Below are 26,900 nucleotides of genomic sequence, written 5' to 3' on the forward strand. Positions count from 1 at the left end.
TGCAAACATTATAGTCCATGGGGACTCCTGTCTGATCTCATCTGTCAACCAGTCCATCACCACTGCAAACAAGAAAGGACTCAGAGCTGATCCTTGGTGTAATCCCACCTCCACCTGGAATGAGTCTGTCATTCCGACTGTGCATATCACCGCTGTCACACTATTCTTGTACATGTCCTGCACTACCCTAACATACTTCTCTGCCAGTCCAGACTTCCTCATACAATGCCACAACTCTTCTCTTGGCACCCTATCATAAGCTTTTTCTAAGTCCACAAACACACAATGTAACTCTTTCTGTCCTTCTCTGTACTTTTCCAACAGTATTCTCAAGAGCAAACATTGCATCTGTAGTGCTCTTTCTCGGCATGAAACCATATTGCTGCTCACAGATCTTCACCTAGCCTAGCTTCTACTACTCTTTCCCATACCTTCATGCTGTGGCTGATCAGCTTTATGCCTCTAGTTACTGCAGCTCTGCACATCACCCTTGTTCTTGAAAATAGGAACCAGCACACTTCGTCTCCACTCCTCAGGTATCCTCTCACTTTCCAAGATTTTATTAAATAATTTGGTTAGAAACTCTACTGCCATCTCTCCTAGACATTTCCATGCCTCCATTGGAATGTCATCTGGACCAACTGCCTTTCCACTCTTCATCCTCTTCATAGCAGCCCTCACTTCTTCCTTGCTAATCTCTTTTACTTCCTGATTTACTCTCACCACATCATCCAGCCTTTTCTCTCGCTCATTTTCTTTATTCATCAACTCTTCGAAATATTCCCTCCACCTTCTCAGCACACACTCCTCACTTGTCAGCACATTACCATGTGCATCTTTACCACCCTAACCTGCTGCACATCCTTTCCAGCTCTGTCCCTTTGTCTGGCCAATCGGTACAAGTCCTTTTCTCCTTCCTTACTATTCAACTTCTTGTACAGCTCGCAATATGCCTTTTCCTTTGCTTTTGCCACTTCTCGCCTTACGCCGCATCTCCTTGTACTCCTGTCTACTTTCTTCATCTCTCCGACTATCCCAAAACTTTTTCGCCAACCTCTTTCTCCTTATGCTTTCCTGGACCTCTTCATTCCACCACCAAGTCTCCTTGTCTTCCTTCCACTGTCCAGATGTCATACCCAGTACTGCCCTAGCTGTCTCCCTCACCACATCTGCAGTACTCTTCCAGTTATCCAAAATTGCTTCCCCTCCAACTAGTGCTTCTCTCACCTGCTCGCTAAATTTCACGCCACAGTCTTCCTCCTTCAGCTTCCACCATCTGATCCTTTGTTGAGCTCTCACTCTCTTCTTCTTCTTTACCTCTAAAGTCATCCTACAAACAACCATCCTATGCTGTCTAGTGACACTCTCTCCTGCTACCACCTTACAGTCTGTGATTTCTTTTAGCTTGCATCTCCTATAAAGATGTAGTCCACCTGTGTGCACCTTCCTCCACTCTTATATGTTACCCTGTGCTCCTCCCTTTTCTTAAAGTAAGTATTCACCACAGCCATTTCCATCCTTTTTGCAAAATCAACTACCATCTGTCCTTCCCCATTCCTATCCTTGATACCATATCTACCCATTACTTCATCACCTCTGTTCCCTTCACCAACATGCCCATTGAAGTCTGCTCCTATCACCACTCTTTCATGCTTGGGCACACTTTCCACCACCTCATCTAACACACTCCAGAAATCTTCTTTCTCCTTCATCTCACAACCTACCTGTGGGGCATATGCACTGATGATATTCATCATCACCCCTTCAATTTCCAACTTCACACTCATCACCCTGTCAGACACTCGCTTAACCTCCAACACACTTTTAACATACTCTTCCTTTAAAATGACCCCAACATCATTTCTCTTCCTGTCCTCACCATGGTACAACAACTTGTACCCACCGCCGATGCTCCTGCTCTTACTTCCCTTCCACTTGGTCTCTTGCACACACAATATGTCTACCTTTCTCCTCTCCATGCCAGCTCTCTCCCTTTACCAGTCATACTACCAACATTCAAAGTCCCCACTCTCATTTCCACCCTTCTAGTTTTCTTCTTCTCCCGCTGTTCGTGGCAACGTTTTCCTCCTCTTCTTCGTCGTCGTCTTTGCCCAGCAGTAGCCAAATTTCCACCGGCACCCTGTTGGGCAATAGCACCGGTGGCGGACGTTGTTAACCCGGGCCGCGACCGATCCGGTATGGGAATTCGATTGAGTCTGCATAGTTGGGTTGGCTTGTCTTACGCCGGATGCCCTTCCTGACACAACCCTCCTCATTTATCCGGGCTTGGGACCGGCACTCAGAATGTACTGGCTGCACACCCCATGTGGCTGAGTTGATAGACTACCCATCAGTGGGGAATAAGTTTCATTACAGTAGAAGTCTTTCAGAAAGCGCTGTAACTAGGTTTAAGGATGATTCCTTCTTTATGTTCTCCAATGCCATATACCAACACAGGGCAGAGTAGCTACCTAAACTCTGTGAGTGAGATAGATTATCTCGTCAATAGTTTTATATCCTCATTGATGACAACTTTGGATGCTGTAGCTCCTCTGAAAAAGAGAGCCTTAAATCAGAAGTGCCTGACTCCGTGGTATAACTCACAAACTCATAGCTTAAAGCAGATAACCCGTAAGTTGGAGAGGAAATGGCGTCTCACTAATTTAGACGATCTTCACTTAGCCTGGAAAAAGAGTCTGTTGCTCTATAAAAAAGCCCTCCGTAAAGCTAGGACATCTTACTACTCATCACTAATTGAAGAAAATAAGAACAACCCAAGGTTTCTTTTCAGCACTGTAGCCAGGCTGACAAAGAGTCAGAGCTCTATTGAGCCGAGTATTCCTTTAACTTTAACTAGTAATGACTTCATGACTTTCTTTGCTAATAAAATTTTAACTATTAGAGAAAAAATTATAACCATCCCAAAGACATATCGTTCTCTTTGGCTGCTTTCAGTGATGCTGGTATTTGGTTAGACTCTTTCTCTCCAATTGTTCTGTCTGAGTTATTTTCATTAGTTACTTCCTCCAAACCATCAACATGTCTATTAGACCCCATTCCTACCAGGCTGCTCAAGGAAGCCCTACCATTAATTAATGCTTCGATCTTAAATATGATCAATCTGTCTTTATTAGTTGGCTATGTACCACAGGCTTTTAAGGTGGCAGTAATTAAACCATTACTTAAAAAGCCATCACTTGACCCAGCTATCTTAGCTAATTATAGGCCAATCTCCAACCTTACTTTTCTCTCAAAAATTCTTGAAAGGGTAGTTGTAAAACAGCTAACTGATCATCTGCAGAGGAATGGTCTATTTGAAGAATTTCAGTCAGGTTTTAGAATTCATCATAGTACAGAAACAGCATTAGTGAAGGTTACAAATGATCTTCTTATGGCCTCAGACAGTGGACTCATCTCTGTGCTTGTTCCGTTAGACCTCAGTGCTGCTTTTGATACTGTTGACCATAAAATTTTATTAGAGATTAGAGCATGCCATAGGTATTAAAGGCACTGCGCTGCGGTGGTTTGAATCATATTTATCTAATAGATTACAATTTGTTCATGTAAATGGGGAATCTTCTTCACAGACTAAGGTTAATTATGGAGTTCCACAAGGTTCTGTGCTAGGACCAATTTTATTCACTTTATACATGCTTCCCTTAGGCAGTATTATTAGACAGCATTGCTTAAATTTTCATTGTTACGCAGATGATACCCAGCTTTATCTATCCATGAAGCCAGAGGACACACACCAATTAGCTAAACTGCAGGATTGTCTTACAGACATAAAGACATGGATGACCTCTAATTTCCTGCTTTTAAACTCAGATAAAACTGAAGTTATTGTACTTGGCCCCACAAATCTTAGAAACATGGTGTCTAACCAGATCCTTACTCTGGATGGCATTACCCTGACCTCTAGTAATACTGTGAGAAATCTTGGAGTCATTTTTGATCAGGATATGTCATTCAAAGCGCATATTAAACAAATATGTAGGACTGCTTTTTTGCATTTGCGCAATATCTCTAAAATTAGAAAGGTCTTGTCTCAGAGTGATGCTGAAAAATTAATTCATGCATTTATTTCCTCTAGGCTGGACTATTGTAATTCATTATTATCAGGTTGTCCTAAAAGTTCGCTGAAAAGCCTTCAGTTAATTCAAAATGCTGCAGCTAGAGTACTGACGGGGACTAGAAGGAGAGAGCATATCTCACCCATATTGGCCTCTCTTCATTGGCTTCCTGTTAATTCTAGAATAGAATTTAAAATTCTTCTTACTTATAAGGTTTTGAATAATCAGGTCCCATCTTATCTTAGGGACCTCATAGTACCATATCACCCCAATAGAGCGCTTCGCTCTCAGACTGCAGGTTTACTTGTAGTTCCTAGGGTTTGTAAGAGTAGAATGGGAGGCAGAGCCTTCAGCTTTCAGGCTCCTCTCCTGTGGAACCAGCTCCCAATTCAGATCAGGGAGACAGACACCCTCTCTACTTTTAAGATTAGGCTTAAAACTTTCCTTTTTGCTAAAGCTTATAGTTAGGGCTGGATCAGGTGACCCTGAACCATCCCTTAGTTATGCTGCTATAGACTTAGACTGCTGGGGGGTTCCCATGATGCACTGAGTGTTTCTTTCTCTTTTTGCTCTGTATGCACCACTCTGCATTTAATCATTAGTGATTGATCTCTGCTCCCCTCCACAGCATGTCTTTTTCCTGATTCTCTCCCTCAGCCCCAACCAGTCCCAGCAGAAGACTGCCCCTCCCTGAGCCTGGTTCTGCTGGAGGTTTCTTCCTGTTAAAAGGGAATTTTTCCTTCCCACTGTCGCCAAGTGCTTGCTCACAGGGGGTCGTTTTGACCGTTGGGGTTTTTCCATAATTATTGTATGGCCTTGCCTTACAATATAAAGCGCCTTGGGGCAACTGTTTGTTGTGATTTGGCGCTATATAAATAAAATTGATTTGATTTGATTTAACCTAATTTTTTTTTCAGTCAAAACCTGTATTAATTATCTCCTTGGACCAAAAGAATGCTATGCTGACCAAAAACTAAAGAATTGTTTTTGGGGGGTTTTTTTTCGGCTGAATAAGTGGACTGAACCGGACAGATATTCAGACAGATATTCGCAATTTCAGACAGATTTCCTCTATTATGCATTTCTGTGGATCCGTTGGATGTCCTTCATACCAAGAAAAAAAACGAAGTAGTAACGTAACCAACTTCACTCAATTTTATTTGATTATTTATTTATTTATTTTTCTTTTTTCTTTTGCAGAATAAGTGTCTGAATAAGTAACAAGTAATGTAACCAACTTCACTCATTCTGCAAAAAAAAAAAAAAAAAAGTGTCTGAATAAATAACTGGTGGGTGATTTTCTCCTCAGGTGCTCCTGGGTGAATGTCCAGGGAGGAGCACGGGGCGGCTCACCAAAATCAGACGTGTCTCGCTCCCCTCCAGACTTCCAGCTTTCACTCACACAAACCCACCGACCACTGAGGGACAAATCGGGGCTCCAACCGGGCACATGCCAGTCTGGGTGCCCCGTGGCCCCACTGGAGGAGTTTCATTCATCCAGGAAGATCTTCGGGGAAAATCCACACTTTGTGTACATGTAGAAGTGGTGTGTGATCACAGTGTCGGAGGAGGTTACAAATTGGCTGATTTTTTTTTATTATGAACCGGGAATTCTCATGTTTGTCTTTACGGACTGGAAGTACGGAAGCCCATTTAACGGATGCTATTAAAAAATTACCTCATAATTATGAGACCAGGATTTCAGCTGACTTTTTTTTTTTAATCCAGTGAATCAATAACCTCATCCATGGTTCTAGGTAAATCATGGTCTAAAGTAGCGGTGGGCGGATCGATCCTAATATTGATAATATCGATACCAACCCTGGTATTGATATTGAACGATCCTCGTGTAAAAAGATCGATATTCAAGCTTTTTTCTCTCCTGCACGCACTGACTGCTGCGCACGCAGATTCATCAAAGTCTACTCACTGTAAGAGCAGCGCTACACTGTCACACAACACGGAGCAGCGCACCCTCCCCACTTCTGGTCTTTTGTTGTTGCGCCATCACGTGGCTCAGCGGCGCCAGCCAACAGCCATGCAGGTAGGCTCAGCCTGTTTAAAGCCAGAAGTGCACTGAAGGAAGGAAATTCCTTACTCTTTGTATTATTTTCTTGTATTGTTTGACTTGAAGAAAAAGAACAAGTTTGAAACTGTTTACAATATTTGTTGTGGTGTGTTAGTTTTTCTGTATTGTGGTTTGTCAGCTCTCTAACCTCAGAAGATTGTTTTAATTTGATTTAAGTTCTATTTTTTTACACTCTGTATTTAAGAAACAACGTTGAGAAGTGCACTGAAGGGAAGAAATTCCTTATTTTTTTGTATTAATTTATTGTACTGTTCAACTTGAAAAACAGAATAAGTTTGAAACTGTTTACAGTATTTGTTGTGGTATGTTAATTTTGTTGTATTGTGGTTTGTCTAACCCTAACTCTAACCCTAACCTCAGGAGATTTTGATTTAAGTTGTGTTGAGTGATATTTTTAAACAAAAATGTTGATTGTGATAATAAAGTATTTTGTTGTCACGTACAATGTTTGGTGAAATTCTATCCTAGGTCTTTTGGATCGTTTGGATCTATGAAGCTTAAATATGAAAAAGTATCGGTATTGGTATCGATATCGGCGATACTGGGCCTGTATTTACTTACCAAAATTCGCGATATCGCCCACCTTTAGTCTAAAGGCCCACACTTAATCAGTGTCGACAAATAGATGGTGAAAAATAAAACACTTTGAGTGTTTTAATTTTTTCAACAGAAAATTTTGATTTTTATTCGACTTCTCAACTAGCGGCGTTTTGATTGGCTAATGTATCTGAGCCAATCACTGTGCTACTTGGATGGAGGTGACAGCTCGCTGACGTTCACTGTTCTCCAACATTGAAAATTAATCTTTTATTTTTCTCATTTGTCCGAGTCCGTGGAGTGGTGCGTTTCAGCAGGTAACACTCTTTATTTATACATGAGCCAAAATACGGTAATGGATGCTGAGGACTCCTTAACAGACTAGTTTAGCAGTACGTTAGCAGCGGGGCTAGTTTGCAGCTGGTTAGCATAGCAGCTACACAGATCAACGTTAACTTTATTTCTGTTTTCTAAATGTATGAACTGTTTCTAATATATTCACTGCAGTGGTTCATACTTAGGTAACGTTAGAAAGATATTCACAGATTCGAAGTTCACGGCTCAATAGATAAGGTTTTGAATAATCAGGTCCCATCTTATCTTAGGGACCTCGTAGTACCATATTACCCCATTAGAGCGCTTCGCTCTCAGACTGCGGGCTTACTTGTGGTTCCTAGGGTTTGTAAGAGTAGAATGGGAGGCAGAGCCTTCAGCTTTCAGGCTCCTCTCCTGTGGAACCAGCTCCCAATTCAGATCAGGGAGACAGATACCCTCTCTGCTTTTAAGATTAGGCTTAAAACTTTCCTTTTCGCTAAGGCTTATAGTTAGGGCTGGATCGGGTGACCCTGGACCATCCCTTGGTTATGTTGCTTTAGACGTAGACTGTGGGGGGTTCCCATGATGCACTGTTTCTTTCTTTTTTTGCTCCGTATGCATCACTCTGCATTTAATCATTAGTGATCGATCTCTGCCCCCCTTCTCGGCATGTCTTTTTCGTGGTTCTTTCCCTCAGCCCCAACCAGTCTCAGCAGAAGACTGCCCCTCCCTGAGCCTGGTTCTGCTGGAGGTTTCTTCCTGTTAAAAGGGAGTTTTTCCTTCCCACTGTGGCCAAGTGCTTGCTCATAGGGGTCGTTTTGACCGTTGGGGTTTTTCATGGTTATTGTATGGCCTTGCCTTGCAATATGGAGCGACTTGGGGCAACTGTTTGTTGTGATTTGGCGCTATATAAGAAAAAAGTTGAAATGAATAAAATGAGCAATAACCACAGTATAACATGTTATAGTGCCACCAAACCCACAGCATTCATAAACCATAAACTGTTGTGTGCAGTAAATTGTGTCACTACACCATATGACATTGATGTTATTGAAAATTTAAACAATGAAAAATTCTCCAATTTTTTTTTTATTACTTTTTTCCAAAGTGAGTTCTGTAGTATAATCAGCAGGACACCACTCTTGTGTGCAGTAAATTTTGTGTCACTACACCTAGTGATTTTAATGCTATTGAAAATATAAACAAACAAACAATTCTCTAAAATTTTTAAAAATTACTTTTTCCCCAAAGTGAGTGCTGTAGTATAATCTACAGGACACGGCTGTTGTGTGCAGTGAATTTGGTGACACCACATCTTGTGACTTTGATGCAATTGAAAATTTAAAAAATAAAAAATTCTGCAAAGTTTTTCATAATGGCATTTTCCCTAACTGAGCTCTGTAGTATAATCAGCAGAACCCCACTGATGTGTGCAGTGAATTTGGTGATATCATGCCTTATTGCAATGATTTATTCAATAATTTTCTGGTGTCTTTTTTTCCGTGTTTGCACTTTGTAGACGGTCCCTAAGCTTCCGTTTCTCTGCCGCCTGCTCATTCAGATCAGTGATATTTTTCAGCTCAGAGGACGGCTCATATGGATAAAAATAAGGTTGTAGCTCGTTGTCTACCTTCCTGAGGTTAGAAACTAGTGGTGTTTGTCTTTCTACAATGTTTCTCTTAAGATGTATTGAGCCGTGAACTTCGAATCTGTGAAAATTTCAATTTCATTTATATAGCGCCAGATCACAACAGAGTTGCCTCAAAGCGCTTCACACAGGTAAGGTCTAACCTTACCAACCCCCAGAGCAACAGTGGTAAGGAAAAACACTCTCTGAGGAAGAAACCTGAAGCAGACCAGACTCAAAGGGGTGACCCTCTGCTTGGGCCATGCTACAAACATAAATTACAGAACAATTCACAGAACAATTCATGGACGAATATACAAGAAATGCTATTGGTGCACAGGACAGGAGGATCACCAACACGAATACAACTCCCATCTCTGGATGGAGCTGCGCCTTAAACGGAGAGAAAAAAACAGAATCAGGCATCAGAAAGACAAAAAATACTGTATAATTTGCCAGCATTAAACAACAAGAAAAACAGAGAAATACTAAGGTGATCACCGGCCACTAGCCCTAAACTTCACTAAAAGACCCAGAATTTAAGTAAAGTTGAGGCCGCAGCCCGCTCCAGTTACTAATAAATAACTTAAAAGAGTAAAAAGCATAAAACAAAACTGTACCAGTATGCTAGCCATATGAAAGGGAAAATAAGTGCGTGTTAAGTCTTGACTTGAAAATCTCTACAGAATCTGACTGTTTTATTGACGCAGGGAGATCATTCCACAGAACAGGCGCACGATAAGAGAAAGCTTTGTGACCCGCAGACTTCTTATTCACCTTAGGGACACAAAGTAGTGCTGCACCCTGAGAATGTAAAGCCTGGGCCAGTATGTAAGGTTTAATTAGGTCAGCTAGGTAGGGAGGTGCCAGTCCATGAATAATTTTATAGGTTAGTAGCAGAACCTTAAAATCTGATCTCACTGGGACAGGAAGCCAGTGAAGGGATGCCAAAATGGGTGTAATGTGGTCGAACTTTCTGCTTTGTCAAAAGTCTGGCTGCAGCATTTTGAACCAATTGGAGACCCCTAATGCTAGACTGCGGTAAACCAGAAAATAGAACATTGCAGTAGTCCAATCTAGAAGAGATAAATGCATGGATCAGGGTCTCAGCATCAGCCATAGACAGGATGGGACGAATCTTCGCTATAGTTTGCAGATGGAAGAAAGCAGTCCTAGTAATATTTCTAATGTGAAGGCCAAAGGACAACGAAGGATCAAAAATTACCTCAAGGTTCCTCACTTTGTCATTGTGATGTATGACACAAGAGCTGAGGCTGAGCATTAACTGGTCAAATTGATGCTGATGTCTCACTGGACCAAGAACCATCATTTCAGTCTTATCAGAGTTTAAAAGTAGGAAGTTTCTAGACATCCAACTTGTCACTGCTGCAAGGCAGTCTTCTAAGGATTTTATGTGAACGAGATTACCAGCAGTTATCGGCATGTATAACTAAGTATCGTCTGCATAGCAGTGAAAGGTAATCCCAGAACGCCACAATATGTGCCCAAGGGGTGCTATATAAGGGGAGAAAAGCAGGGGGCCTAAGACAGACCCCTATAGAACCCCACATTTCATGTCACTAAGGTTAGAGGTAGTGTTACTGTACAAAACACAGTGAGAACGACTGGTCAAGTATGATGTCAGCCATGCAAGGACACTCCCAGTAATCCCAAAATGATTTTCCAGCCTATCAAGTAGAATATGATGATCCACTGTATCAAATGCAGCACTGAGATCTAACAGCAACAGAACTGTAGTGGTGTCTGAATCCATTGCAAGCAGTAGATCATTCACCACTTTAGTGAGAGCCGTCTCTGTGGAATGATATTTTCTAAAAGCAGACTGCAGTGGCTCAGAGATTATTCTCAGTAAGATAGTCTACGAGCTGCCGTGACAACACTTTTTCCAGAATTTTAGAGAAAAATGATAGATTTGATATCGGCCGATAGTTTTTGAATACACTAGGGTCAAGATTAGGTTTCTTAAGTAATGGTTTAATCACTGCAGATTTGAAACATTTAGGAACAGATCCAGAAGTTAAAGAAAGATTAATAATTTCCAGCACAGTCGGTCCAAGAGTGGGCCACAGGTCCTTAAACAGTTTTGTTGGTATAGGATCAAATAAACAGGTTGTGCTTTTTGTTGACGTTACAAGTTTTGTCTGCATGCCTAGTGAGATACTATCAAATTCTGTAAATCTAGGTAATACCTCAGTAGTGGCGCCCACCTCAATAGCAGGGTGTAGTGGCTGGATTAAGGCATGCTGGGATATGTTTAACCTGATGTCTTCTATTTTCTTCCCAAAGTAATCCAGGAAAACTTGTGCTGTAAAAGGAGAGCGAACTACAGGTGGTTGTCCATGAATAAGTGTTGCCACCGTGTCGAACAAGAACTTTGAGTTATGCTTGTTTTTGTTGAGGTCACTAATCTTTTGTGTAAATACAAACTACAGATACTTGCTATTTCAGAAACTTATCTGGACTCTTCTAACTTACTTCTACCTTAATATTTTCAGAGTCTGTTGGATTTTGGATTCTGACGTGTGGTGACGCTGCCATTTGTGTCGCTGGACACTATTTTAATCCTACTGTGAGCATTCATGCAAAATGTCTTCATGACGTGGTTTCTTTACAGGCTGGACACACAGATGGATTTTTTTTTTTTTTTTTTTTACATTGGGGAAAAAGTCTGAATATGTTATTTTCAGGAGATAATGGTTCTCTGAACGTGAGAGAACTTTGTGAGGAGCTCCGCAACACCAGCTGGTGATCATGCGCGATCCGTGCGTGGCGACTTTGGTGGAGCGGACTTTGGAAATCACAAGTGGATGACTGTTCAGGTTTTTTCTTTTCAGTGGAGCTGGTAGGGTTTATTTTACTTTGAATGTCTGTCTTGATGTGAGACTTTTCTGTAACTGAGCAGCGCGCACCGCACTCGCACAATGTGCATGTGAAGTAAGTTGCACAGTGGAAAGCGGCTCCTTTTACCGTGACTGTATCAAAATGAATAGTTATCACTTAAAAAAAAAAAAAGGAGTCATCATACCACCACAGCACACTTATATAAACTCTGTAATTAATCTGTGGTTATGTTTTTAACGTTAGCCGCATTCAAGTGCGTGGTTTCCTCTAAGAAACGCTGTCGGAAACACTCGGAAATGTTCTGATTTCAGTGCGACGTGTCCTTTAAAACATAGAAGAATGGAAATAATGCACGCAGCTATCCAGCACCAAAATCTCAAAGTGTGTCTTGGTACCTGAAGAATTTCGAATTTGTTCTGCCATTTTCTTCATAAAAGCCTCCCTGTTCACTGTCACAGAGGCTGCAGGATCATTCTTAGCCTCTGATCTGATCGATCCCACAGCAGACGGCATTGAATTAAGTCGACTGCGTACCTGCCTCTGTAACGCTCGGCGCCGGCGTGCCTCCTCCCCAGATGGCCCAGCGATCGCTGCTGCTCCACCAAGACGAAACAAAAACGTAGAGATCTGGCTTCGTGTAAGGCTTGTTTTGTCATGGTTTGTGTCATCTGGATGTAAACAGGATAAAATAAAGAAGTTGTTTATGTGAAATTTCCCCCAAAAGCGGGTTTGTGTGCCGTTAGATTCCCACCAAGTCTACCGCCAAAACATCATGAGATGACACAACACTATAGCGGTGCTAGATGGCAGTATGACGGTGCGGCGCTGTTCTTCCATTGTCTGGGGAGAACGCTGAATGAGAATGTATGCAGAAGATAAATTATTGTGCTCTTAGGCTTATAGTGAAATATTTTGGCAAAACAAAACTAAACACATGCATTAGTGTTTTAATAACTATAATTTTAAAGTGCAAATACAACTTGTCACAAATTCACGTTCTTTGATGATTTGATGTCATGAATTGAATTGTGATCCTAACATGTTATTTTAGCAAAATCTGACCGCTGTAACAGTAGTCTGATCTTGCGAGGGGAAAAAAAAAAAAAAATATATATATATATATATTATTTATTTATTTATTCCCCCCCCCCCCCCCCCCAGAATTCAGTACTTCAAACATCACCGAAATATGAAGTCAGTACCATTAATTAATGGTACTTGTAGATTTTGTATTTTCACCTTTTATGTTTTAACATGTCAACAAGAGCAGTCTGGGAATTCTGATGTACACCAATCTAGAGCACCTCCAAAATTCAGTGAGTCTTCCATGCCCTAATATCTACAGTTGTATGCAAAGGTTGGGCACTCTTCATTCTTTTCCTTTATAAATCATTGGTTGTCTGGATCAGAAATTTCAGTTAAGTATATCATATAGCAGATGAACACACTGATAGTTGAGAAGTGAAATGAAGTTTCTAGCATTTACAGAAAGTGTGCAAAAATTATTTAAACAAAATTAGGCAGGTGCATAAATTTGGGCACCCCAACAGAAAAAAAATACATCAATATTTAGTAGATCCTCCTTTTGCCAAAATAACAGCCTCTAAACGCTTCCTATAGCTTCCAAGGTTTCTGTGAAGGCTCTTGGGCCTTTCACACTGAATACGTCAGATGCGTCAAAAATCGGTCTAAAAAGCATTATTTTCAATGAGACACGTTGCTTTTTAGATGCGTCGCGTCAAAAGCCGAGCTAAACCGACGCTTCTGATGGGAGCACGCATTGCCGCTTGTCGGCAGGCTGATGCAGTCAAAGTTCAATCCACTCCAACTTTCGATGCTCTGAGCTGTGACGTAGCTTTGCATTGTCCAATAGGAACGATGCGTCGGGCCAAAACACGGAAGACTAGTGGCAGAAACCACTGATCTCTACAAAATGGATCGGTGTAGAAAACACTGATCTCTACAAAATGGATTGGTGTAGAAAACACTGATCTCTACAAAATGGATTGGTGTAGAAAACACTGATCTCTACAAAATGGATCGGTGTAGAAAACACTGATCTCTACAAAATGGATCGGTGTACAAACCACTGATCTCTACAAAAGGGATTGGTGCAGAAACCACTGATCTGTACAAAACATATGTGTCACAGGACTGCTCATTTATGGAGCAGTTTTCTGAAGAAAAATCCTTCGAAATGTTTTTTTGTTGTTGTTTGTTACCTCAGAATTTCTGATTACTGTTAAAAAAAAAAGTTTAGAACACTTGTAATTAAAATAGCTAAATAAATCAATAAATGGTTCTTTAGAAACCTTTCATCTGTAAATTAAAACCACCTGTTATTTCAGATTAGATAATTTCTTGTTTAACATAAGGAACCTCGGACATTTATTTTTAGACAAAATAACATGGAAATTTGTCCATTTTTTTTAAAGTCTGGTAGATTATTTATATCTCATTTCAACCAGAAAAACAGACACTGTAAATAAATACAAATGTTTATTATAAATGCAACAGGAAATAATTTAACAATGACTACAGTGTGATTGTAAAGTAGGATTTCTGTGACATAAACCTCATATGAACTATACTATATCAACTATATGGATTTGAATGACATGCGATTACACCAATCATGCTTGAATCCTCGTGCGCATGCGTGAGTTTTTTCACGCGTGTCGGTGACGTCATTTCCCTGTGGGCAGGCCTTGAGTGAGATGTGGTTCAGCCCTCTCAGCTGAATTCCTTTGTTTCACACGCTGCTCGAGATGGCGCGCGTTGCTTTATCAAAATTTTTTCTGGACCTGTGAGGAATATCCGAGTGGACACTATTCGAGAATTTAGCTGGTTTTCGGTGAAAAGTTTAATGGCTGATGAGAGATTATGGGGTGTTTCTGTCGCTGTAAGGACTTCCCACGGAGCGGGACGTTGCGCAGCGCTTCCAGGCGCCGTCGTTGGCCTGTTTCGACCTGAAAACATCCTAATTTAAGGCTTAATTCACCCAGGACGTCGTGAGAGAACAGAGAAGATTCAGAACAGGCTGGCATGAGGACTTTATGCGGACATTCCACTGTTTAAGGACATTTTTTAATGAAAGACGTGCGCGCAAATTCGCCGAGTCGTTTCCGTGACGACTCGGCGAATCTGTGTGCACCGCGACAGGAAAAACACCTCAGTTTTGAAAACCATTTGTAAAATTCAGGCGGCTTTTGATGGCTTTCAACAAGTGAGTAACTGAGAAATTGTTTAACAGCTTGGGCATGTTCCAACTTGCCCGTTAAGGTTTCCAACGGAGGAGTTTTTCTTGTCGCGACCCCCCGCGGTCGGGTCCGGCCCGACATGCGACTCTGCCCGCACATTCTTTCATTATAAATGTCCGTTAACAATGGAATGTACGAATAAACTCCTCATGCCGACTTCTTCTGAAAGTTCTCTGTTCTCTGACGACTTACTGGGTCAACAGAGCCTGAAATGTGGACGTTTTCAACTTGAAACGGCGAGACACTGCCGCCTCGAAGCACAGATCGCCGTCAGGCGCCATGGGCCGTCCTTAAAGCGACACTACCAGACCAAAATCTCTCATCAGTCGTTAAAATTTTTACCAAAAACCAGCTGAATTTATCGAATGGTGTCCACTCAGTTGTGCCTTACAGTTTTTAAAAACATTTTTATCAAACAAAGCAGCAGTCTCTGAGCCATTCCTAAACAATGAAAAAACGATGAGAGGGTGGGCGACTCCTCACTCAAAGACTGCCCACAGGCGAATGATGTAACCGACAGGCGTGAAAAAACTCTTGCATGCCCACGAGGGTTCAAGCATGTCTGATGTAATCACACGTGATTCAAATCCATATGGTTTTTGAAAAAAATAATAAGGTCGGATACTTTTCTAACAGACCTCGTATAGCACATTCAACTGCACCACAGACTAAAACAGTTAAATGTGGCTTATTAAACATTAGGTCTCTCTCTTCTAAGTCCCTGTTAGTAAATGATATAATAATTGATCAACATATTTCTTACAGAAACCTGGTTACAGCAGGATGAATATGTTCGTTTAAATGAGTCAACACCCCCGAGTCACACTAACTGTCAGAACGCTCGTAGCACGTGCCGAGGTGGAGGATTAGCAGCAATCTTCCACTCCAGGACAGAGCTTTAATTAATTTGAAAGCTTGATTCTTAGTCTTGTCCATCCAAATTGGAAGTCTCAAAATCCAATTTTATTTGTTATTATCTATCGTCCACCTGGTCGTTACTGTGAGTTTCTCTGTGAATTTTCAGACCTTTTGTCTTAGTGCTTAGCTCAGATAAGATAATTATAGTGGGTGATTTTAACATCCACATAGATGCTGAGAATGACAGCCTCAACACTGCATTTAATCTATTATTAGACTCATTTGGCTTCGCTCAAAATGTAAATGAGTCCACCCACCTTTTTAACCACACTTTAGATCTTGTTCTGACATATGGCATAGAAATTGAAGACTTAACAGTATTCCCTGAAAACCCCCTTCTGTCTGATCATTTCTTAATAACATTTACATTTACTTTAATGGACTACCCAGCAGTGGGGAATAAGTTTCATTACAGAAGAAGTCTTTCAGAAAGCGCTGTAACTAGGTTTAAGGATATGATTCCTTCTTTATGTTCTTCAATGCCATATACCAACACAGTGCAGAGTAGCTACCTAAACTCTGTGAGTGAGATAGATTATCTCGTCAATAGCTTTACATCCTCATTGAGCACAACTTTGAATGCTGTAGCTCCTCTGAAAAAGAGAGCCTTAAATCAGAAGTGCCTGACTCCGTGGTTTAACCCACAAACTCGCAGCTTAAAGCAGTTAACCCGTAACTGGAGAGGAAATCGCATCTCACTAATTTAGAAGATCTTCATTTAGCCTGGAAAAAGAGTCTGTTGCTCTATAAAAAAGCCCTCCGTAAAGCTAGGACATCTTACTGTTCATCACTAATTGAAGAAAATACGAGGTCTGTCAATAAAGTATAGGTCCTTTTTATTTTTTTCAAAAACTATATGGATTTCATTCATATGTTTTTACGTCAGACATGCTTGAACCCTTGTGCGCATGCGTGAGTTCTTCCACGCCTGTCGGTGACGTCATTCGCCTGTGAGCACTCCTTGTGGGAGGAGTCGTCCAGCCCCTCGTCGGAATTCCTTTGTCTGAGAAGTTGCTGAGAGACTGGCGCTTTGTTTGATCAAAGTTTTTTCTAAACCTGTGAGGCACATCGAAGTGGACACGGTTCGAAAAATTAAGCTGGTTTTCGGTGAAAATTTTAACGGCTGATGAGAGATTTTGAGGTGATACTGTCGCTTTAAGGACTTCCCACGGAGCGGGACTTCGCGCAGCGGTCCCAGGCGCCATCGTCAGCCTGTTTCAAGCTGAAAACCTCCACATTTCAGGCTCTATTGATCCAGGACGTCATGAGAGAACAGAGAAGTTTCAGAAGAAGTTGGTTTCAGCATTTTATCCGGATATTCCACTGTTAAAGGAGATTTTTTTTAATGAAAGACGTGCGGATGGATTGCAGCGTCGGCTCGCAGCCGCCGCGACGCTCCGCCACAGGAAAAACACCTCCGTGTTGATAACCGTTTGTAAAATCCAGGCGGCTTTTGATGGCTTTCAGTGGAGTGAGTATCTGAGAAATTGTTTAACAGCTGGGCATGTTCCAGCCGCCGCGACAATCCGTTCGCACGTCTTTCATTAAACAAATCTCCTTTAACAGTGGAATATCCGGATAAGACTCATCTCTGTACTTGTCCTGTTACACCTCAGTGCTTCTTTTGATACTGTTGACCATAAAATTTTATTACAGAGATTAGTGTTGTGAAAGTGTTGGAACACGGACCCACAACAGGGGGCGCAAATGAACGGACAATGGAGGAAGTCAAATAGCACTTTTACTGTTGTGAAATAAGCACAACAAGCACGACAGATCACAATAGAAAATAATAAAGTCAATTCACAAAGGTGTCATGTGGGCAGGCTCGAAGATAGAAGACGTCTGTCCAAAGCAGAACCGGAACCACACGATTTCCTCCGCCACCGAACCCCGGGGATACTGGAGCCGCCAAGTCCCGAACTCCCAGGTGGCCACTGCCTCCGCTTGTCGGATCTGGTACTGCTGGCGAGGACAAAAACAGTTAGATGTGGGTGCGTTTGCACCCAGCAACACGGATGGTGAAAAAACCACCTCCACCTCTTGTCAGGAAAATGTGAGTACTTATCCAAAAAAAAGGGTTCAGTACAGTCTCCAGCTGCAAGTACTCACCAACCACTGTCAAAACACAAGCAACAAAGTCACTGTCTGAAAGACAACACAACAGCTGAGTTCGTTACCTCCTCGGTAGAACGATATCTCGGCAAAGAGGTGGAGATGACGTCTTGCTGATATACCGATGCAGATCAGATGAGTGGTGACAGCTGTCATAGGTGATGAGTGTCAGCTGTCACCCCGGCTGCTCCTGTGAGGCGGCAGCGCCCTCTGGTGCCTGGAGCCCGCACTCCAGGCAGGGTGCCCTCTGGTGGTGGTGGGCCAGCAGTACCTCCTCTTCAGCGGCCCACACAACAATTAGAGCATGCCATAGGTATTAAAGGCACTGCGCTGCGGTGGTTTGAATCATATTTATCTAATAGATTACAATTTGTTCATGTAAATGGGGAATCTTCTTCACGGACTAAGGTTAATTATGGAGTTCCACAAGGTTCTGTGCTAGGGCCGATTTTATTCACTTTATACATGCTTCCCTTAGGCAGTATTATTAGAAAGCATTGCTTAAATTTTCATTGTTACGCAGATGATACCCAGCTTTATCTATCCATGAAGCCAGAGGACACACACCAATTAGTTAAACTGCAGGAATGTCTTTCAGACATAAAGACATGGATGACCTCTAATTTCCTGCTTTTAAATTCAGATAAAACTGAAGTCATTGGACTTGGCCCCACAAATCTTAGAAACATGGTGTCTAACCAGATCCTTACTCTGGATGGCATTACCCTGACCTCCAGTAATACTGAGAGAAATCTTGGAGTCATTTTTGATCAGGATATGTCCTTCAATGCACATATTAAGCAAATATGTAGGACTGCTTTTTTACATTTGTGCAATATCTCTAAAATTAGAAAGGTCTTGTCTCAGAGTGATGCTGAAAAGCTAATTCATGCATTTATTTCTTCTAGGCTGGACTATTGTAATTCATTATTATCAGGTTGTCCTAAAAGTTCCCTGAAAAGCCTTCAGTTAATTCAAAATGCTGCAGCTAGAGTACTGACAGGGACTAGAAGGAGAGAGCATATTTCACCCATATTGGCCTCTCTTCATTGGCTCCCTGTTAATTCCAGAATAGAATTGAAAATTCTTCTTTTTACTTATAAGGTTTTGAATAATCAGGTCCCATCTTACCTTAGGGACCTCATAGTACCATATCAACCCAATAGAGCACTTCGCTCTCAGACTGCAAGCTTACTTGTAGTTCCTAGGGTTTGTAAGAGTAGAATGGGAGGCAGAGCCTTCAGCTTTCAGGCTCCTCTCCTCTGGAACCAGCTCCCAGTTCAGATCAGCGAGACAGACACCCTCTCTACTTTTAAGATTAGGCTTAAAACTTTCCTTTTTGCTAAAGCTTATAGTTAGGGCTGGATCAGGTGACCCTGAACCATCCCTTAGTTATGCTGCTATAGACTTAGACTGCTGGGGGGTTCCCATGATGCACTGAGTGTTTCTTTCTCTTTTTGCTCTGTATGCACCACTCTGCATTTAATCATTAGTGATTGATCTCTGCTCCCCTCCACAGCATGTCTTTTTTCTGGTTCTCTCCCTCAGCCCCAACCAGTCCCAGCAGAAGACTGCCCCTCCCTGAGCCTGGTTCTGCTGGAGGTTTCTTCCTGTTAAAAGGGAGTTTTTCCTTCCCACTGTCGCCAAGTGCTTGCTCATAGGGGTTAGTTTTGACCGTTGGGGTTTTTCTGTAATTATTGTATGGCTTTTGCCTTACAGTGGTGGCCAAGTGGTTAATGCACTTGGTTTTAGTGCAGAAGGTTCCGGATTCAAATCCCACCCCTGCCACATTTCTCCATGTAATGTGGAGTTGCGTCAGGAAGGGCATCCAGCGTAAAACCTGTGCCAATTCAACATGCAGATCCCCTTGGATTTGCTGTGGCGACCCCGAGTGCAAACAAGGGAGCAGCCGAAGGGACTTACTTTTTGCCTTACAGTATAACGCGCCTTGGGGCAACTGTTTGTTGTGATTTGGCGCTATATAAACAAAATTGATTTGATTTGATTTCAACTTGTAATTTCGCCAAAATATGTAATTGCCTTTAATGTTATCAAGACAGAGTCATTTCTAAAATATGAATTTGAGCACAATACGTGGAGAGCTTCTACCTGTGCAAATGTCTTTCGACTTTGATTCATGGACATTTTTAATGATCCGTTCATTTAAACTATAAAATGAAACAGCTTTTTTAAAAATAATAAAATAGTTGCTGTTGAAAGAGCCTTTTATTTAGAAGCATGTGATGTTCTGCTAGATTCTCGGAACCAGATGAAGGTCTCTTCTGCAGCTTTGAACTCTGGTGGTGTTGCTGAAGACACTTTTGTCCTATTTTGAAGAGCATGTTTTCTTTCGACTGGACTTCATGGTGTTCAGCTCATCAATGGAAGTTTGGTTGTCTGCACAGCAAATGTTCCTGATTGGGACAAATGAAAATATTTCTTTATATATAAAGAAACACTAAACAGTTTATATATAAAAAATGAAAAGAAAAAAAAAACTGGGAAAAAATGATGGAAAAAAACACCCGGAAAAAAAAAAAAAGTTATTTAAAGTTGAGCTTTTGTGGTGTCTGAAGAAAGCTAGCCCTAACCCTATCCAGTGAAAGACTCGTTCACTGGCTTTTAATGAGCCTTTCATTGGATTCAGGTGTATTGGAGCAGGGAGACAACTAAGAGTGTCAGGAAGGTAGATCTCGAGGACCGAACTTGGGCACCCCTGCAATAAGCTATCTCAGAGATTTCAGCTGTCAGTTTCCACTGTGAGGAACAGAGTGAGGAAACGGAAGACCACAGGCACAGTAGTAGTGCCTGTGGTCAGGCTCCCCTGGCTTATTGTATCCTTCCTCTAAACCATGACGTTGAACAGTCTTTGTTTTCAGGTCATTTGAGAGTTGTTTAGAGGCTCCCATGTTGCCACTCATTAGAGATGCAAAGAGGAGAAACATTTGCAAACAGCCACCTTAAATACCCTTTCTCATGATTGGATTCACCTGTGTAAGGAGGTCAAGGGTCAGTGAGCTTACCAAACCAATTTTGTGTTCCAATTATTAGTGCTAAATGTATTCAAATCAGTAAAATGACAAGGGTGTGCAAATTCATGCACCTGCCCAATTTTGTTTAAATAATTATTGCACACTCTCTGTAAATACTAGAAACTTAATTTCACTTCTCAAATATCAGTGTGTTCATCTGCTATATGATAAATGTAACTGAAATTACTGATCCAGACAACCAACAATTTATAAAGGAAAATCATGAAAATTATCAGGGGGGCCCAAACCTTTGCTTATAACTGCATCTGTAGTGCAAATTTGGTGAGAATCTGTTAAGTAGTTTTGACTTTTTTTTTTTTTCTTTCTTTTCAAGATTACTGTATAAAGTGAAACTTCGTCCAGAATCTGGATCCAGATCACTTCTAAAATTCAATGGAGTCTTCCATGCCACAATATCTATCTGTGGTGCAAATATTGTGAGAATATGTGAAGTAGTTTCGATGTAATCCTTCAAAGCCCATATGAAGTGAAATCTTCACCCACAATCCGGATTCAACTTGGTGACTTTTCAGAAATACTCTTATTTGTGAAGGCTATTACTCAATACACGTTTAATCCCCCAGCAACATTTTTATTGTATTAGTAAGGGCAATAATTACACTCTTTAAAAAAAAAAGTAAGTCCCTTCTAAAACAACAAAAAAAATCAGTGTGGGATTGTACGCATTGGCCACCAGGCAGCGCCAAAGTGGTCAAATTTGTGTTTTTCATACAACTTTGGTGTCATCTGGTGGCCAACACGTTTAATGAATAATCATAAACTTTGCATTTTTCATAAGATTAACATGTGTTAATATCCATTGAAACATCTTTGGGGGGTATCTCAGTAAGCTCACAATGTGCATCTACAATGTTGAGGTTTGGTCACCTTGAAGCACCAGATTACACACTAATTTACATGTGAAGTTTTGAAACGATGATGAATTACCCAGAACAATGCATGTGCATGATAAAACAATGCCTGTGCTACACTACTAATGCAGGTGTTTACTTGTGTATTCCACAAATACAGTTTGAAACATGAGATGTATGTTGCATAATGATCATCGGAAGCACAGCCGAGTGACGGGAATCTCTGTCCATTGCAAAGCAGCTGTTTCTAGCATGACTTGAGTAGCCCACAGTCTGGGCTGTTTTGCTATGCCTCGGCATGAAAGAAAGCTTTCAAGATTGCTACTCACATTTTATCTTCTTCATGTAGGGCCAATAATGCTTATGTCATCATGTGGAAAAATGGCTGATTCCCATGCCAATAAAATGCTTTTTATCAAAAACTGGCAAGTCCCCCAAAGATTTTCCAATTGATTTGTCTAAAAGAAGGATTTGTCTCAACAGAAATGCAAAGTTTATGATGTCATTAAACGCATTGGCCACCAGGGGACGCCAAAGTTGTATGAAAAACACAAATTTGACCACTTTGGTGCTGCCTGGTGGCCAACGCATACAATTCCCCACTGATTTTTTTTTTTTTTTTTGGTAAGTCTTGCCCTTTCTCATACAATAAAAATCTTGCTGGGGAATTAAACACGTGTTGAGTAATAGCCTTCACCATCTGTTTTATCACCATCTGAAAGCTGGGACAATATATGGAAAAGTTGGGACATTATGTAAAATGCAAATGTAGAAAAAAATGTTAATTTGTTTTATGATTACTGATTTAAAATAATATGGTTGTGATGATTCAAAGAGGACAGATCAGAGGTAAGATTATGTTCAGTTCCATTTCATCCCTCCTGACCGCCAGAGGGCAGTGCTGAAAGCATTGAATGATCCCTTTGCACATGCGCAGTTTGAGTAATAATACCAAAATAGTCACAGCTGTGACACCACAGATGACCAATCACAGTGTGTATATAAGCATACGTCATCCGAGGCTCCGTCCCTTTTTCTTCTCTCGTGCGGTTTGCTACTGTTGGAGTCCGCTATTTTGTGCTCGATATTTCTCGTGGTTTTGCCGTCATTGGACGCCCTTTCGCCTTTTCTTTTGGCAGGAGCAGTGTTTTTCGCCCTCCTTGTGCTGCGACGGTTCTTGTTACTGCAGTAAGTGTCTTTTATTTGCCATTACCGGTGATGGCAGCGTGTTCGCCCCCTCTACTGGTATCGCGCGGGTATACGGACATACATATATTGTTTTCGAGCTACCTGGCTGGCTGGCACAACAAGACGCCGGCCACCTCCCACCTTCGGTGCGGGTGACTGCGCCCAGGCGTTCAAAGCGTGAGATCACTGCTACCGCAGCTCCTCCTAAGAAGAAGCGAGTTGCAGCCGATCAAGGCCTTGCCACACAGGTAGAGCAGCTGTCTGCTGAATTGGCTGAGATGAAGTCATTGTTTCAAGCCCGGCAGCTGGAAGCGCCCTTGCCTGGGACAGGTGCTTCTCCACCTGTGCCTGAGTTGGCGGTGGAGGAGGATGTATTGTCTCTCGCTGCCTCGGCCTCTCATTTTGGAGCGGAAGCGGGGTCTCGCCGTCTCTTGCTTCTGACTCGGGTTTGTTCAGCTCCTCTCAAAGTGTGGTCAGTGAGTCGAGCGATGCCGCTGTGCAGGATGTTATGTGTAGGGCCTTAACTCTGCTGCAGTTGGATATTCCAGTGGCAGAGGGGCCTGCCCCTGGGAGCACTTTTTTCAGACGTGTGCGTGCGCCCACTGCCTTTTCTGTTCCCCCATCGGTGGACTATTTGAGGGAATTGCACGCATGTTGGCGGGATGCTCGCGCCTTCTCACGTCTCTTGGCGGACGGTCAGGCGTTGGCCTCTATGCATGAATCCACCAGGGCCGGTTTGGACCAGTTGGGTCTCAGGGTCAACCTGAAGAAGAGTTGCCTTGCTCCTTCTCAAACCACTGTTTTTCTTGGGGTGGCCTTGGATTCAGCTTCCATGGAGGTTCGTCCATCCGTCCGCAGGATAAATGATGTCTTCCGGTTGGTCAGTCGGTTCAGACTAGGTGGGCGGTTTCTGTACATCGCCTTCATGCAGCTTCTCAGCAAACTGACGTCAGTCACTCGCGTCGTGCCGTCGGGCATGCTTTAGTTATGCCCTGTGCAAGATGGCTCAACAGCTTTCTCTGGACCCCCGACTGCACAGACATAGCAGGCTCACGGTGACATGGTTGTGCTTCCGAGCCCTGGCTCCCTGGAGGAACAGAGCTTATGTGGCTAGTGGTGTACTGCAGCTCATCTTCTAAAAGTCTCCAGGGATCTGCTGGAATGGGCCTTTCCTCTTCTGTCCACTCTGCGGGCAGAGTATCTACCGGGAGAGCGGAACTGAGCTGCGGACGCACTCTCTCGTCAGGCGCCTGCTCCAGGGGAATGGTGTCTTCACGCTGATGTGGTGAGCATGATCTGGGACCTCTATGGTCGTGCAGAAGTGGATCTGTTCACGATGGAAGTGCTGAGTCATTGCCCAAAGTGGTTTTCCCTTACAGGGGTGTTGGGTGCGTTAGGTTGGGACGCGTTTGCTCATCCATGGCCCAAGGCGCTCCTGTACGCTTTTCTTCCTCTGCTGTTGCTTTGGCCCACTCTACAGAGGGTTCTCAGGGAGGGCCACAGACTGTTGCTGGTGGCTCCGTTCTGGCCCGCACGTCCATGGTTCCCGTTGCTTCGGCGTTTATGTCAAGGCGACCCCTGGTGTCTTCCACCCAGGAGGGATCTTCTCTCTCAGTTGGGGGGACGAGTATGGCACCCCGATCCTCAATGCCTGAACCTGTGGGTGTGGCCGCTGGATGCCAGGGGTCAAGCCTGACTGAGCTCACTGATCCTATCAGGCGTACCATTTTGTCTGCCAGGGCACCTTCTACCCGATGGCAGTATGACAACAGGTGGCGACTGTTTTGTCGGTGGTGTTCTGCCCGAAGTGAGGATCTGGTCACCTGTTCCGTTTCTACTATTCTGGATTTTCTTCAATCTGTCCTTGATGAGGGCCGTTCTCCCTCGACACTGAAGGTATATGTTGCAGCTATTTCATGCTACCATACGAGAGTGGATGGTTGTTCAGTTGGGAGCCATCATCTCGTTTCTCTTTTTCTGCGTGGTGCTCATAGGTTGCATCCACCGGCTGCCCTATGTGCACCTGCCTGGGATCTGACCCTGGTTCTTGCAGCACTTTGCCGTCCTCCGTTCGAGCCTTTGGCAAAGGCAGACCTCAAGTGGCTCTCGGAGCCACTCGAGTCTCAGATGGGGTCCTGATCGGGCTGATGTTACCCTGTGGCCGAACACGGCATTTTTGCCTAAGGTGTTGTCCCGTGCTCATAGTAACCAGCCGTTGCAATTGGCGCGGTTTCGACCCCAGTCGTCGGTGGCCGGGGATGGGTCTGACTTGTTGTGTCCCGTGAGAGCACTGGAGGCGTATATTGCAGCTACTGAGAGTCTGAGATGCTCTGACCAGCTGTTTTTGTGTCATGGGGGGCCTAAGTTGGGCTTTCCTTTATCTAAATAACGTCTCTCTCATTGGGGTCGTTGATGTCATCTGCCATGCCTATTGTGCAGGGGGCTGTTCCCGGCTGGCCGGCATGAAGGCTCACTCTACCAGGAGTATCTCTGCTTCCTGGGTGGCTATGAGAGGGGTTCCGCTGGATGCCATCTGCGCTGCGGCGTCATGGGCTTCCCTGAGTACGTTCACTCGTTTGTACAATGTCAACGTGGCCGACCTTCATCCTTTGGGTCGTGTGCTCCTGTCGGGGTCCTCTGCGTCTCCTCTGTGAGGTAGGTACTCAGGATTCCTCTTGACATTGTTGGTATTAGTCATTCAGTGCTTTCAACACCGCCCTCTGGCGGTCAGGAGGGATGAAATGGAACAAAGTTTATGTATGTAACCAAGGTTCTATGAATCCCGACTGACCACCAGAGATTCTCTGTCTCTCGGAATCTCCGCGTTGCGCGAGAAGGTTCTGTAGGGACGGAGCCTCGGATGACGTATGCTTATATACACTGTGATTGGTCATCCATGGTGTCACAGGTGTGACTATTTTGGTATTATTACTCGAACTGCGCATGCGCGAAGGGATCATTCAGTGCTTTCAGCACCGCCTTCTGGCAGTCAGACGGGATTCATAGAACCGTGGTTACATACATAACCTTCGTTACTTTGTGTGAACCACAGAAATTCACATGCAAATGTCACAGTTGTTGTTATCACACGCTTTTGTGGAAAGTAAATGAAATGTCTGTTTACAGTTGAAGAATGTGTAAAATATACAACAATCACCTGTGATGTATATCCCCAAACTGTCACTTTGATCAGTGCAACAACTTAGTGGAGTCATGTCACACTCACCACTCTGCTTTATTTTAATGAATGTTATTCTAAATGCTATCTATTTAATTTCTCCTTTGCAGACATGCAGACTTTGTTGGTGATGAAAGAAGAAATTCTTCCTGAACAGCAGGAAAGAAACCTGAGTGTTGACCAGGAGGACATTAAAGAGGAACAAGAGAAACTCTGGATAAGTCCACAGGTACAACAGCTTCACCAGCCGGAGGAGGCCGATATCACAAAGTTCCTTTTTAGTGCTGTCCCTGTGAAGAGTGACAATGATGAAAACCCACAGTCATCACAGGTTCATCAAAGCCAAAGTGATGAGAGCACAGAGGCTGAGCCTGTAGTCAGCAGCTCACCTGTACTCGGAACACTGATGGCACAAGCAGGTGCAGAGGACGATGAAGGACCACGATCAGGTTCATGTAGTCTTTTACCACCAGATACAAGGGCAAATTGTACTGGCCGGATGTCTCCCAGGATAAAAAGGTCCCCAAATCACGCCTAGGCACCAGGGTGTGTGAGGAAAGTAATGGTGCAACTTCTCTCAGTGCTGCAGGGAATGATCTCCCCTGCGAGAGCACTCAACTGGATAACCCATCAGATCAGCATAGTCCTGATCCTGGACTCCAGCAGCAACAGCCTCAAAGGCCAAAAAGAAATCTACGAAAATACACCACTGTCACTTGGACCATTGAAGAGAAGAAAACAATCTTTTACTGCTTCGCTTACTCAAGACATGAGAAGTGGGGCAGGAGAAAAAAGGCAGTATTTGAGGAGAGGATAAAAGAAGCGGATTTACCA

General features: G+C 42.9%; 1 protein-coding gene across 1 annotated transcript in view; it reads left to right on the forward strand.

Annotated features, from left to right (window-relative positions):
* Positions 1–26,857, forward strand: part of LOC117522185 (zinc finger protein OZF-like) — a 58,272-nt gene extending 31,415 nt beyond the window's left edge. The window contains exon 3 of the mRNA XM_034183589.1: positions 26,177–26,857. Within this exon, the coding sequence (XP_034039480.1) occupies positions 26,177–26,604 (428 nt within the window). The 3' untranslated portion in view covers positions 26,605–26,857. The remainder of the gene's footprint in view (positions 1–26,176) is intronic.
* Positions 26,858–26,900: the final 43 nt, after the last annotated feature.

Source organism: Thalassophryne amazonica, chromosome 12 (genome assembly GCF_902500255.1).
Source record: "Thalassophryne amazonica chromosome 12, fThaAma1.1, whole genome shotgun sequence".
Classification (NCBI taxonomy): domain Eukaryota; kingdom Metazoa; phylum Chordata; class Actinopteri; order Batrachoidiformes; family Batrachoididae; genus Thalassophryne; species Thalassophryne amazonica.